Consider the following 14,722-nt stretch of genomic DNA (forward strand, 5'->3'; position numbering starts at 1 on the left):
TTAAGAAGGTACGAAAAAAACAAAACGATAAATCTATAAACGATTTCATTATGTTGAAATAATGATACGAAATGCAGATGTAATAAAAAAATTCAAAGAAAAAAAAACAGTTTTTATTGTAATATCATTGTAAAAAACATTTTTTATTGTGTATCGAATTTTCTGACTTGTTTCAAATATTTGTAAAGGGCAATTTAATTCAGCCAACATTCATTTAGATAAATTCACATTTCATTCACTCAAAATTTTGTCACATTAAAAAAAATGCTCAATGAATACTCTAACCATGTCTACAAGATGTGTAAAATACTGTACGAAATTTTTTGGTTGGCATTGATTGTGGTACCGGTTTCGATGTACCCATAGTCTAACTTTATCATATCGGATACTTTCTCTGCTACCATTACAACAGCTGCATTTGTGTTCCCATACAAGGAAGTTGGAAAACTATAAACGAAAAATGTTTGTCATCATATTACGAATTCGACATTTTGATAATTAAATAAGCAAACTTACATGCCCGCATCTACTTGTCTCAAGCCCCTAATATTTCGGACCTTTAAGTGTGGATCAACAACAGCATCTGGATCTGAGTGTGGTCCCATTTTTGATGTTCCGACTGGATGAGTGCTGTTGCCGGCCCCAAAATATTTGATGTAGCATCGAAAATAGTCATCCGATTGGAAATCGAAACGATCACACTCTTCTAATGGAATATGCATAAATTTGGCTCCATTTTCTTGATATGAAGGTGTATTTATGAATGAAAACTGTTTCTTTACTGCTTGAACTGCTGCTTCAACATCTAGTTTATTGCTAAAGAATTCAGACATGATGACTGGGTCAGTGACCAAGGTCACTCGATGATTTATTCGATATCGTAATATATCCTTTCGATTTCGGTTTTAATTGAGATAGGAGAATTGCAACAACGTCGTGTTTCTCGTTCGCTTTAAGTAATGCTTGCCCAATACTCTCTTTGTATCCTTTAACGTAACCTTTTAAACCAGTTGAATTTTGAGTATAGTAGAAAAATATGACTTCATTCATTGTTGACACACCTCTGGAAGTCAACTCTCTATTATGCATGGCCAGATTGAAAAGATCGTCATATTGTTGGAATGGTGATTCTTGAGTTGGATTGAATTTGAACCAAACATATATAGCTTGATGATCAATAAAATTCTTTCCAACTGAAAGATCGCTTTTTACCGAAATATTAAATCTGTCCAGAACATCTTTCGGACCAATTCCAGATCGTATGAGTATTACAGGACTCATAAAAGTCGAAGCAGGCAGAATGACCTCCTTTCAGGCAATAGCTTTCATTTCGTGTGTTTCGTTATAAATAAACTCAACGCCATACACACAAATGACAACTAAACTCAATATGAACAAAAATTGACATAAAACTCAATTTATCCGAAGTCTCAACCGTTTTTGGGATAAATTTTAGTTCAGATTTTTTCCGCTCAAATATTTAAATGCTTATATATCACTTTGGCATTTGAGCGGTTGAGACTTCGGATAAATTGAGTTTTATGTCAATTTTTGTTCATATTTGGGTTAGTTGTCATTTGTGTGTATGCTTCATTGTTTGATCACATGCAAATTGGTTCGATTCATTGCAGGAAGTAAAAATGCTTTCGCCGAGCTCTGGCGACGACCGTTGAAAGAAGTGGATTGCATTTCCAAATAACACCAACTTTTATCAGCATTTATGTCATCAAGAATTTCGTGGCCAGCTTGCAAGGCCGAATCAAGAAATATTTTCAGACAATTTCAGTTGCAAATTGTTTCTGCACGGTAAACTTCTGTCGTCGTTGTTCCATGTACATTATTTTTTGGTTGAATGCAGTTTTTAATTTTATTTGGGCTGGTGGCTGGAGACTCAGATCTGAAAAACGGTTTGAAATTCTTGGGTTAGGGATCGCTTCCCAGCATGTCTGCATTCATTCGAAGAAAACACATAATTCTATTGCCGTTGGTATCATTCGATTTTGATCTGATGCAAATATGACCGGCGGCACATTATCTGTACATACGTTGTACATAACCAATAAACCTTGCACGGCTGCCTGCAAATTAGTCATTTCTGTTTGCAAAGTGTCAATTGTTCCATTTTGAGTGTTAATTTTTTTCATTTTGTTCCTTTATTTCATTCTCCATTCTAGTAATTTTTTCTTTCAAATTTTTAAATTCTTCTTCATCTTTGCGTTTAAGGTCTGTTATCTCTTGGACCTATTGAACAAATACGTTTGAGGTCATTTTTAACTGAGAGATGTTTATTCGTCGGCGTCTAGTATAGCAATGATATTGAACTAACTGGTCATCTGAGCTGACAGTACGTTAGCTAAAACAATGGGCTAAAACAATAAAAGTTATTGTTATAACAATAAATTGTCTGAATATTTTTCGCTGCTATATAATTACCACCTGCTTCTAATAGTAACACATTCCAGTCAGGATTTTCACGTAATCAGGCAGCTATCACGCTACCAGCAGTCCCCCTCCATTTACGATGAAGTCGTACTTTTTTAAGCCTTGAATAATTGCGGAGAGTACAGAAAATGTTTTATCAAAAAAAATATCTATAACGTATCATTATTATTTGTTAAATACCTTTTTCTAATGCGATTTCTCCATAATTCTTTGGACATAATTTGGGTGGTGAAATGGCAAATTGAAAAGCCATCAATGTTTGAGCCAAACTTAGGAACATTTGTGCTCCGGATCCGACACTCTCTGGAGCACATTGTTGAAATATGATATTTGACATTTTCAATTTGTTTTCAACTCTTACCAAAAAATTACTGACGTGTTCTTTTATACATTTTTTGATTGTCTGTTCTCAGTTTAATAAAATTATATGGCATATATTTTTGCTAAGCGCTTGTATTATCAGAGTTGATTTTCAATGACGTCAATTATGATAATAAAAACTTAAAAAATAAACATTTGAATAAACAATCTCATGTAATTAGGATAAACTCATCATGATGTTACAAATTTACTATTAACATGTCAAGACATTAAATAGAATCATTACCTCAGATTCAATTGGTGGATCACCACTTGCTTCTATTAGTAGCACACTCCAATCTGAATTTTCACTTAACCGACCTGCAACTACACTTCCGGCACTGCCAGCTCCAACAACAATGAAATCGAAATCTGGTAGACTTTAATTTCAACAGTAAGAAGACATCGTTATCAAAATTTAATCATTTCGAATCATTGACTTCCTCGCTATGGCCTTAACACTTGACACTTGACAAGTTTTCTTGATGCTAGAAGATTGATGCATGAGAGAAAATTCATTTTGATTGCATTTTTTTCCTCTTCTTCACATCGCATTCCACTTTGGTCATCTCTGAGGAACATTCGTAGGCTACTACGGTATATAGTTATTGCAAACTTATATTTGACAATTACAGTGTCACATTCATGCGTTTGAAAATGAAAGTATAAAACTACTTAGCAAGTAGTGCAGTGAGTACTTGTTCTTTAATAATTAAGTTTTTCTCTAAATGAAGAATAAACTTAATTAAGTTGTTAAAAGATATATTCATGTCAAAAATCCGTTATATAACTGTTCGATTAAGATTATTTGTCTTCGATAAAATCATAATAAGTGATTATAATTTATTTCTTTATTGACTTAAAATTATAAAATACAATCGTCAAGACATTTTGTGTACAGATGATATTTGGATTAAATCAAGTCATAATTTCAATTCATGATAATATTCCATAATCTTGTTTAATAATGTCAGCACATTTCTCGCCCACCATCATCGAAACGGCATTGGTATTTGCATTTATTGGAATCGGTATTCTGTAAATAGTAGTAAATGAATTAAATTCCATTGATATCTGTTTAAACTTACATTCCGGCATCAATTTGTCTCAATCCTTTGACGTTATGAACTCTACAACGAGGATCAACTACAGCGTCTGAATCAATTCCCATCTTACTAGTGCCGACTTGATGACAACCAGTTGAACTGACATACTAAAAAAAAATAATTATCCCACGTCTTAGCTATTGTAAAACATATGCATTACCTTCATATAGCATTCCCAATATTCATCCGTGGCAAAGTCGATTTCATCACATTCTGGAATCGAAATTGGGAGAAACTGAGCTCCAAGTTTCAAGAACGGTTCTGTTTTGAGTAAATTGAAAAATTGCTTAATTGCTCGTAATACTGTGGCTCTATCTCTTGGATCAGTTAAATAATTTGTGTTAATTATTCCTTCATTGCAGGTGCCACATTGATCGAGTTCAATATGGCCGCGCGATTTTGGTTTATTCAATGAAACGACTACGCCCAATATGTCATAATCTTGTAAGAGTTTTGTGTTTTCTTCGGTCACTTTTTCCAATTGCAAATATACGTAGAAGCCGCCAAGAAGAGACGAACCACCTTTTGGCACACTGGCAAAATAAATTTGCACATCAGGTGCATCGGAGCTATTTGTTGTGTCAACGCGTCCGGTTAAAAATGGTACCGAAGTAAGTGGTCCCGTATTGTGTATTACGTACTCGTATAAACTGTCAAGTTGGAATGTTGGCGGCAATGTCGAACTACTTACATTCAATTTATAGTTCAACGTTATGAATAGATGATCGATGTAATTTTTTCCAACAGGCAAATCAACGTTGCACGTGATATTTCTCTCTTCCAAATGAGCTTTTGGTCCAATGCCTGACCGCATCAGCAGCGGTGGACTTTGAATTGCTCCCGCTGATAAAATTACTTCTTTTGTGCTGAAAGCTTTCATTTTATGTTCGTCTTTGTATGTAAACTCAACTGCATAGGCTTCATTATTGGTGTCGTTCAAAAGTATTTTATCCACAAACGCATGTTTTATAATATGTAAATTTTCGCGATTTTTTGCAGGTGACAAGTACGAATTGGCCGTACTAGATCGACGCCCATTGGCAGCTGTTGTTTGATATAATGCAAAGCCTGTCTTTTTATCAGCATTCAACTCAGGAACATATTCGTAGCCACTTGTTATCAAAGCATCGATTATTGCTGCACTCGCTTCGCTTACATCTACGGATGAAACTTTTAACGGACCCGACGCACTATGATAGCGCCCATTTTGATATTCGACAAATGATTCATTTTGATTGCCTTCATATTTTTTAAAATACGGCAAAACATTCTCGTAATCCCAACCAGAATTACCAAGTGCAGCCCATTCAGTGAAATCATCTTCGACTCCACGATTATAAATCATGAAATTTATTGAAGAAGATCCACCAAGCATTTTGCCTATAGAATTTTGATTGATTTGAACATTTATTTTGGAAATGTCAAAGAAAGAAACGGAAAAAATGAGGCAAAAATGAATTTACCTCTTGGCACATAACACCCCGCCGCGCCATTTAATTTGCAAGCGTTAGATGCCTTACTGTAAAACTCCCAGTCAATTGATTTTTGTTTAGCCATTGATAAAAACACTCCAGGTATCTAGAACATGTATTATTATCATCATTTTTTTTATTACTGACATAATTACATTTTTCGTTGTGCATAGTGTTGTGCTTGCAGTTCGGGAGAACAATAATTTATTAGATGAGAAGTTTACTTACTTCAGATTCAATTGGTGGATCACCACCTGCTTCCAATAACAACACTTTCCATTCAGGATTTTCACTTAAACGAGTTGCAGCTATTGCTCCACTACTTCCAGCTCCAATAACAATAAAGTCATATTCTTGTAAACCTTGGAATAAATCAAATGATAAAAGTATTGCTCGTCTTCAATAACCCATTTCGAAAACTACCTTTTTCTAATGCAATTTCTCCGTAGTCCTTTGGCCACATTTCGGGTGGTGAAATGGCACATTGAGCAGCTATTAATGTTTGAACCAAAGCCAGGAACATTTGTGCTCCGGATCCAACACTCTCTGTGGTACATTGTTGTAGAGTGATATTAGACATTTTTGAGACTTTATTTCATCACTTCGTCACTTAAAAAAGTTACTAATAAAGCAGATGAACAACACGCATTCTTTTATATCCTTCTCAATTTATGTCGTGTGTTATTGAAGACACCTTTTATTTGCTTCAAATAAAACTATAAACAAGATCCAAATATTTGCTTTGAATTTAATCATATTTTGGAATACATCTTTTATGTGCCTCTAAAAAACAGTGAGTGTTATACAAAAGTCAAATAAGTAAACTCCGCGGATATCATATTACCTACATTTGACAGTTCAATCACTCAAAAACGTTATTATTCAAGAGATAAAGCATCATACAATAAGCAATCATTATTTGTTTATAGTCTAACAACGTTAGACTCTAACGTTATGAATTTACACTTAAGCTCGTGAGCACATGATTGTTATATTGATATACATGTTTGGCTATCTTTTTCAAGAGTTTCTCCGTAGTGATTTGGCTACATTTAGGGCGGTGAAATGGCACTTTGAGCAGTGATTAATGTTTGAGTTAAAGAACATTTGTGCCCCGGGTCCAGTCTCTGTGGCACATTGCCGCAACGTAATTTTCGATTTTTTCTCTATATGCCAATCACATAAGTTATATGACTTACGAATCACGAGTCAAGTAGTATCTTTGATACCATTTCGCAGGAAATATCATCCAAATAATTTTCAATTTGTAGCTTGGCAAATGATCTATAAAATTCATTATTTGGCTGTATCTTATCTGATAATTTGTCTTTAAATAAGTTTTTATATACGCATAGAAACAAATCATTTAGTTTTGTTACATGAAATGATAGTATTTTTCTGAAATCAATACTCTCTCGATTTCAACAGAAATCGTTTTAATTACTTAAAAAGGACATTTGCATTAAAAGAATATCATATTTGAATCGTTGCGGCGAAACAGTAGCTCTTATTTTTCTTCAAATAATACTGCAACATGAAGTTTTTTTCACACGGTTTATTTGTTGTAATACAACAAATAAACTATTCATAAAAAACTTTATGTTGCAGTATTATTTGGAGAAAAATAAGAGCTACTCTTTCGCCGCAACGATTCATTTCTCGATTCAACCAGAGCTCAGTCTTGCTTGATATAAAATCGAATTGTCGTAAATACTGCATTTAACAAAGAAATTGGTCATCGCGAAATTCTTGGTAATTTACAATTTAAAAGTGGAATATTCATAAATGTTTTTCGTTTTGTCGACGTGACTTTGTATTTTTGTGGGAAATTTGTAGTTTTATTGCTTGTAATAATCATTCGACAATCTGTCCAAGATTTTGGCTTGATGATCGAACAATTTAATGTGTCCCCTCAAATACGGACGTAAATTAAGCTCAATAAAAGCAACCACAACACGATTTTAATTCTCATTTAATATTTTCTCTTTAACAAGTCACTATATAACTGTAGATTTCAAAATAAGATTGCAACCTCGTCAAATTCCACGTAAAATAATAAAAATATAGCTCAATATCGAGCGAATCAGATATTTTTTTTCTCAGTATTTATAAATTGATCGGTAAATTGATTTACTCCCAACGAACGGCCCGCTACTATGAATTGCATATTTACGTTGAATATTCCATTAAAAGTCTCTGTTGGAGATGTTTATATTTGGTTAAATCGAAACCATGTCAATATTAATTGGTAGCCGAAAATAGTGTAGTGCCAATCATTTTTAATTGGAATTTTAAACGTTTACAGATGTTCCCGAGCATTTTATCTAAAAATTAATTGTGTTCAACTTGATAATGGGCAGAATAGAAGTTGTAAAGATAGCATAAATTAAACATACACTCAGCTATTAAACGATAAAAGATGTTCAAATATTGTATATTTTATGATATATGTTTGACGTTTGGAATTCTTTTTAACCGATAAACTGTTCAAATAATAGTGAAAATATTAGACGAAGAATTTACTTACATTTTATGAATAATAATTGTCTCGGTTCAAAACAAAATAAACACTGCTCCAACGAGAAGATTAAAGTCACTGTAAACATAAGCGCGTAGATGAAAAGACATCAAAAGGAGTACAGCTGTTTTGTAGCACGCATCTCCGGATAACTTTATTTTATCAAATTTGAGTTGTTCTGTGGCACAAACCAAACAAAAAGAAACGCCCTCTGTTGATGAGCGTGCGCACCACGCACTGTGCAAGTGTCTTATGTTTCGTGCTTTGTTCGCTGTTACAATTACCAATCAACGTGACATGCAACATATCCGAAAATAATATGCAAGCAAAATGTGAGCACGTTTCAAAAATTGCGGTAAATTATTTTTAAAAATATCACAGCTCTGTGTGCATATGTAAACAGTAATTCTTTTATAATACTCTGAAAGAAGATTTGAGTTGTTTGCAAGTAGTAGTAATTATTGTTATCCCACATTGAAATGTGTGTGTTGAATGTGACTGCGCTATCGTAATCCAGTGTGTATGCAGTATTTGAAGGTAAAAAAAAAACTACCGATTAAGAATGCAGTGTAGATGAATAATTGTAGAAAATTTGGCATTGCATGCCGGAAATACAAAGTGTTTTCTTGCATCTCTGCTCCAATAATGTAATGGATAATGGTTGAAATGAAAGTATTTGCTAATTTAAGCTAAAGCTTAATCGGAGACACGCATTCCTGTCGTACTAATCTGGGGTACGTTTCTCTGGCAAAAACAGCCATAAAATAGAGCGAAAGTACGAATAAATCTCAGCGACGAAATCCTTTAACATTTTCAATCTTTTCCGACATAACGTAAGCCAAACGAATTTAACAAAATAACAACGCAGAGAGAGGGGGTAAACACGACACCAAAAACTTGGTCTTTTCATAATTTTTTCTCATTGAAACGACATGCATTTCACATTTTTGTAGTGTGCTGCTAATTTTTTGCTTTTCCCTCTTTTTTGCAACACAACGTTTCATCATGTCTGTCTATAGTGAATGTTATCAAATAAAAAAAGCGATTCAACTGATTCCAAACAGATTACATGCATGAACGAAATAAAGTTAAACCTTCGCTCGAAAACAAATAACAGCAAGCAAGCGAGCGAAAGAGAAAGAAATACATAATCAAGGCTGAAAAAAGACGAGCGGTTTGAAAAGCAAATACAAACAAATACAAATATCATTATGCAGGGAGGTTTTTTTTCTTCTTTCCCATCATGCCATTCGCAATTGGTTCAGTTAATTCTCAGGCATTCAATTTGTGATTGTTGTTGGTACTGCTGCCAATGCTGCTGCTGGCATTTTCAATGTTTGTCTCTCTACATCATGCATTTCGTCGGCATACAAACTCAGTATCAGTGAGGGAAAAAAAATCGGTAAAGTTTACATCAAAATATAGAGAACAAGCATACACAAAGTGAGTAAAAAAAAAAGAGTTAAATCATAGGCGAAGCGATAGAGCAAAAAAAAGGTACCACGACGATCCGCCGACAACGAAGAAGTATTCACAAAATAGTTAAAACCAACAGCTTGCAAAATTGCTTTTTAACTTTTTCGCAAATCATTGGACAGAGCATTCTCAATTTGGTTACAAGGGTGTGAGAGGGATAGTACAAAAAAAAAATGTGCATACTAGTCGAACTGTGTTGAAAAATAGACAAAATAAATGTGAAACTTTTCGCATTTGTTGCCGGTTGCTTTTTATTCCATTCAATCGTTCTGTTGAACTATCTCTCTCTCTCGTTCTCTTCTTTTTCTCTGTTTGCTGATGTTGTTCGTCGTTGTCGTTGCTCGTTCATTTGGCGAGAATAAAATTTTATGTAAATCCGGTTCGGGGTTATTAAAATATCGTTTAAGTCTATTGCATTTGCATGTTCAAATATTAAGCGTTTTGTGTGAATATAAACATCGTGCCCATCGGATTGAGCGAGAAAGAAAGAGATTGTGCATTGTTGAGCGCGCGAAGTTGATGGGTGTGAAAGCTTAGCCTGAGATCCTTGTGTAATGATAGCATTGAATGGGAAAAATGCCTTCTTATAGCCGTCGTCGCTGTTGCCGCTGCCATCGTCTTCATCATCACACACATTTTTTTTTTTTTCATTCGAAAACGAATGAGTGTGTGTGCAACACATTTCGTTCATTATTTTTAATGGTTGTTTTGTTCGGCGCTTGACTTTTTATTGCTATTTAATGAAGTGGGTTTGGTTGGTGATTCACATTTACTTTGTTCGCACGCCCAACGCGCGCGACAGTGACGACGACGATGTCGACTACCAAGCCTAGCATTTATATACGCGCACACACACACACACACTGACGTGACATTGTAGAATGGCTGTGCAAGATGTATTCATGCATGTGCATTTGCACCTCATTTAAATAAACGATCGTCCCATTCCTAGTCACATGGTACCAGCAACATTTACGACAACGCGTCGCAAAACAATACAGCATAATACGAAATTAAAATCAACCAAACGTTTATCACGTAAAATTCAATAAGAAACATTGTTTCTTTAGTTAGCTGTTAGGCTGCGTTTATTGCCTTTTCTTTAGACGCTAATCTTAACATAAGGGCATGTTTTCATTGTTTTAAACTTCCGAACGAAAAACCGAGAAAAAAATACACGAAAAAATGAAAACATGATTATAAACATTGTGGTTTAAGCAAACTTTCCCTAGTGCCTAGTATTCATTTTTTTCTTCCCTTACGCAAAAGTGAATGATGTTTTTTAGCTATTTTTCCGGACTTGTTTGCATGTTTTGTGTGTAATGTTCATTTATTATATTATTTCCGTACCAGTGTTTGGGATTTCAAAGTTTCTTTCCCATTGATGTAGACTACACTTTTTTGTAAATAACATTCAATTGTTTCTCAAACAGTTCCGCAAAGCTTATAAACTCGAAATATTTCTCAACTAGACAACATTACAATACAACTTTTGATGCATTTTTTAATCTGATATCATAAAAGTCGTTACCTAATTACAGACATAAAATCCATATATGTTACAACATTTACCATAAAATATATACCAAATATGAATTTGATGCATTCTCTGCGGAATGTTTCATCTGAAGGAAAAAAATAGCTTCCGGTATTCATGTTGTGTCTCATCAAAATAATTGGCTATCAGATGTATATAAATCTATATAACAACATGTGCATACCTTAATAGTTGTATGTGTTGTTGTTGTCTTTATTTTTCATACAAAAATTTGCATTCGAGAGATAATTTCATTTAAATTTTAAAATCTACGGTATATTTCTAGAGTGTAAACCGGAATTGGTGTGTGCACACTGCGCACTGTAATAGAGATATATGAAACTACAATTCAAAATTCCACAATATGAATTACACGAAACAGAATGAATATAATTGCCAAACAGTTTGTAAACACTCACAAATCGAAAAAGGTTTGAAACGTGTTTTCTCTGGTAAAATTTAATTTTGTATCGGATTCCAACATGCGTTTCCAGTATAACTTTTTGAATGTCGAACAACACAATAAAATAATTGTTGAGCTTTCGACATTGTAGAATAGAGGAAAATTTATTTTGGTGTGTTTCGGTATGTTCCGCCCTTTTTTTGGAGAATTTTCCTATCGAGTGAAAATAACGATTATGAACATTCCACTTTTTTCTCAAACACGCAATTTTAATTTGGTATGCATTCACTAACAATATTTTATTCGATTCAAATTTTGATTTAAAAAAAAAACAAGACGATGCTTGCATTTTTCGGGGTGCTTACAAAATAGTAATGCAAAAGAGTCGCGTGTTTGAATTTAACTGAAAGTGTTTATTGAGCAAAAATTTTTTTTTGTAAAATATTAAATTCAAATCCCATGAACTTTGGGTATTTGTATTTTATATGGCTGGTGACGAATGATAATTCACTGATAATTCAGAGTAATTGTTTACCATGAGATTTATTCGTCACAGTTTTTATCGAAGAAAAAAAATATTTTCTTCACTGCGGTGTGCGATATCAACATCAGTAGCATTTCGTCACTTCTCAAAGAAAATGTCAAATAAGGCAGAAAATCTACTAGTACTTGGCCTATTGATTTTTATGAGAGATTCAAATCTCTCCAGCAGATCTGCTTCAAAGGCTTATTACTAGCAGATTTTACGTAGGCGTTGAAACAAAACCGTTGATACATCCATGTGACATGAAGCTTATCTATGTAAGTTCTCTGAAAATTCATCGTTTCGCTTTGTTTTACGTTCTTTCAGAAAAACGTTTTAAATTACTATTTTGCTGAAGCGAAAGTTATGATCGTCGTTGATTTTCCAAATAAAATCAAACCACTGCAGTAGATATCTATGCAACCCTACACAAAGAAGTGTGACGCACTTCAAAATGTGTTTCTGTTTACGATGTGCGCTTCACTTTAAACTCCATACTTTCATGTATTTATATCGCACTGGTCGTTCTATTACCTCATTTTAACCACCTCATATACAAAATAACCACCATTTACTCAATACATTATATCCGTATCGTTGTGGTGATAGAAAAAGGTTGACGTTGAAACAAATTAAACACGAGATTTTAAAAGTATTTCATAAAATTTGCACAATTTGACAGAGGCGATATATGGCGCCAATTTATTGAACGGTGCAAACGAATGACGCTATAAATGATATGTTCATGTTGAAAACTCTACTCGCATGTGTCATCAAAATAAATAACCGTCAATTTGTTGTTTGCCATGTTGCGAAATGATTTCTAGTAGAAAATATTAAACACACATGTGCTTCAAAACAAAAGGAAACGATAGATGACTTAACATTAAAGTATTTTTTTTCTAAACATATTTTCCTCGTATTAAATTGTATCTCAATGTGCAAAACAGAATTTCCCATATGTTGTTAAAGGGGCTGGTTTTTTTTGCAACATGCTTGAAAATATGTGGTACAAATGGTTGCTTATGTTGGCACCTATTTTGTTTGCCGCCTTCGGATGCTAATGCCACTTTGTTCATATTGATTATAAATTCATTTCGCTATTTCATCGATTTGTCAAACTTTGATCGATTTCATAAATCATTGATGGTATCAGTTTGAATCTGACTTCGACGTGAACATTCAATATCATTTACTAGTATGCAGTAACAGCAACATTTCTCCATCAATTGAATGATGCATATACATGCCGACTGTCGAATACGTGTTTTATTATAAATGCGATATATTCGTGTACGATGAACACTGTACGCAATTGGTGTCATTTATTGATGTTGCTGGTTGCGCTGTTTTTGATACGAGTTCCCATGTTTCATCGCTCACACTCGATTGGATGCGGCACAAATTATTTACCATTCATAATCACTGGCATCTTGTGTTAAATCACTTGGAATCATATAAAATACGATGATGACAGCAAAAAAAATGAACAAAACATAGCAAAAAAAGATGAATGAAGAATAAATCGCCTGGATTTGCTGTTTTTTTTTTCTTCTTCAAATTTTGAAGCACTTTTAAGCTAAAATGAATCCACATGTTAAAAAAAGCCTGGCTCCATTTATTTGAATTCGGCAATATTTCTATTAAAATCAATTGCAGAGATTTGTCGGGAGAATTATTGCTGCCATTTCAAGCATATATTCGCTTTGATGACTATTTGAAGCAATATAAATTTAAATCAAATAGAAAATTCACATTTTATCTAAATACATGGAAATTATGATGGTGAATTCATTTAAATGCGTAGTTACAATACTTCCAGATTTGATTTCAGTAAAAAAAAATATTGCAGAATGGTAATTACGTTTCGAGATTCTCTCTTTTTCACCCATATTTGAGATTTCGTCTAATTTTTTTACATCTAAATAATGTTGGTGTTTTAATATATGAAATTAAATGTAATTGAAATTGAAATTTAAATTAAATCATCCAACTATAGTTATTAAATCGAGTAACATTATAATGATAACTGCTTATGTGGATGAAAATCAACCGCCGAAAGGATGAAAATAATTAATTGGAAAAAGTGGCTACCACTGAAAATAAAACAACATTTGAATGGCAACATGCTGAAAACGAATTTGATTTGTTCAATAAATGGCTGATTCTAATTCCACGATGAAATTGAGCCATCATCCGAATAATGGAAAGGAAAAGACCAAATGTCAAGCAAAACAACGGCTATTCATAGAAACTAATAAATCGAGCATTGAATGAATCACATTAATCCTTGATATAAGCAAGTTACTTGTGAGTACAAAATGGCAATTAATCTTCCGATCTTAATATATTCATATTATATATCGAGTGGTCTTTTTCGGTTTCATTTTTTCCAAAAGCTACAATCATTCGCCGTTCTTTAATTCAAAGCAGATATGGAGGTAATTACAATCAGTTCGAATGATGGGTTCATCGTTTTTTTTTTGTCACTGTGAAGCATGCTGTAAAGCGTTTTTATTGAATCTGAAAACGTAGCACAAATTACAAATTGGTTCTGATTTGTCTATGAATGGGCTATAGAAATATGAAACACAATAACAATCCATCGAAAAACGATTTATAAAATAAATGGTGGCAAAAGGTAATTAAATGCGCTTATAAGTGTCTGCTCAATAAATGAAGTGTCTGACTTGACCAATGTGAATGTTTCCATTGTGAAACACAAGCGAAATAAAATATTCAAGCAGTGATGTTGATTTAGACATAATTATACGTTTATGATGATTTATTCATTCATTTGGAGTAATTATTTTGATTTCAATGTTAAGGTTTTTTGATGAACAGACAAAACAGCAAATGTTTATTTATTTCTCATAAATACATGA

At 33.4% G+C, this 14,722-nt stretch overlaps 2 protein-coding genes and 1 long non-coding RNA gene across 4 annotated transcripts; all 3 read right to left on the reverse strand.

The window, feature by feature from the left end:
- Positions 1–255: 255 nt before the first annotated feature.
- LOC116342835 (glucose dehydrogenase [FAD, quinone]-like) lies at positions 256–1,250 on the reverse strand. The gene is made up of 2 exons (XM_031770600.1): positions 517–1,250; positions 256–447 (listed from the first exon to the last, which is right to left on the reverse strand). The coding sequence occupies exons 1-2, from the start codon at positions 831–833 to the stop codon at positions 291–293; spliced, it is 474 nt and encodes a 157-aa protein (XP_031626460.1). The 5' UTR covers positions 834–1,250; the 3' UTR covers positions 256–290.
- Positions 1,251–1,520: 270 nt separating this feature from the next.
- On the reverse strand, positions 1,521–2,740 carry LOC116343070. 2 transcript variants are annotated; one of them, XR_004201291.1, is made up of 3 exons: positions 2,623–2,740; positions 2,437–2,543; positions 1,521–2,366 (listed from the first exon to the last, which is right to left on the reverse strand). It is a non-coding gene; the product is annotated as an uncharacterized LOC116343070 (long non-coding RNA). The 2 variants fall into 2 exon arrangements; XR_004201290.1 differs by having other exon boundaries at positions 2,434–2,543.
- An 891-nt stretch (positions 2,741–3,631) lies between these two features.
- On the reverse strand, positions 3,632–6,026 carry LOC116342833 (glucose dehydrogenase [FAD, quinone]-like). Its single transcript, XM_031770599.1, has 6 exons — positions 5,804–6,026; positions 5,609–5,742; positions 5,372–5,486; positions 4,069–5,288; positions 3,891–4,015; positions 3,632–3,838 (listed from the first exon to the last, which is right to left on the reverse strand). Exons 1-6 carry the CDS (start codon positions 5,958–5,960, stop codon positions 3,739–3,741), a joined length of 1,851 nt encoding a protein of 616 aa, XP_031626459.1. The 5' UTR covers positions 5,961–6,026; the 3' UTR covers positions 3,632–3,738.
- Between the last annotated feature and the right edge of the window lie 8,696 nt (positions 6,027–14,722).

Source organism: Contarinia nasturtii, unplaced genomic scaffold (genome assembly GCF_009176525.2).
Source record: "Contarinia nasturtii isolate CC-2019 unplaced genomic scaffold, AAFC_CNas_1.1 Cnas_scaffold_928, whole genome shotgun sequence".
NCBI classification, from domain to species: domain Eukaryota; kingdom Metazoa; phylum Arthropoda; class Insecta; order Diptera; family Cecidomyiidae; genus Contarinia; species Contarinia nasturtii.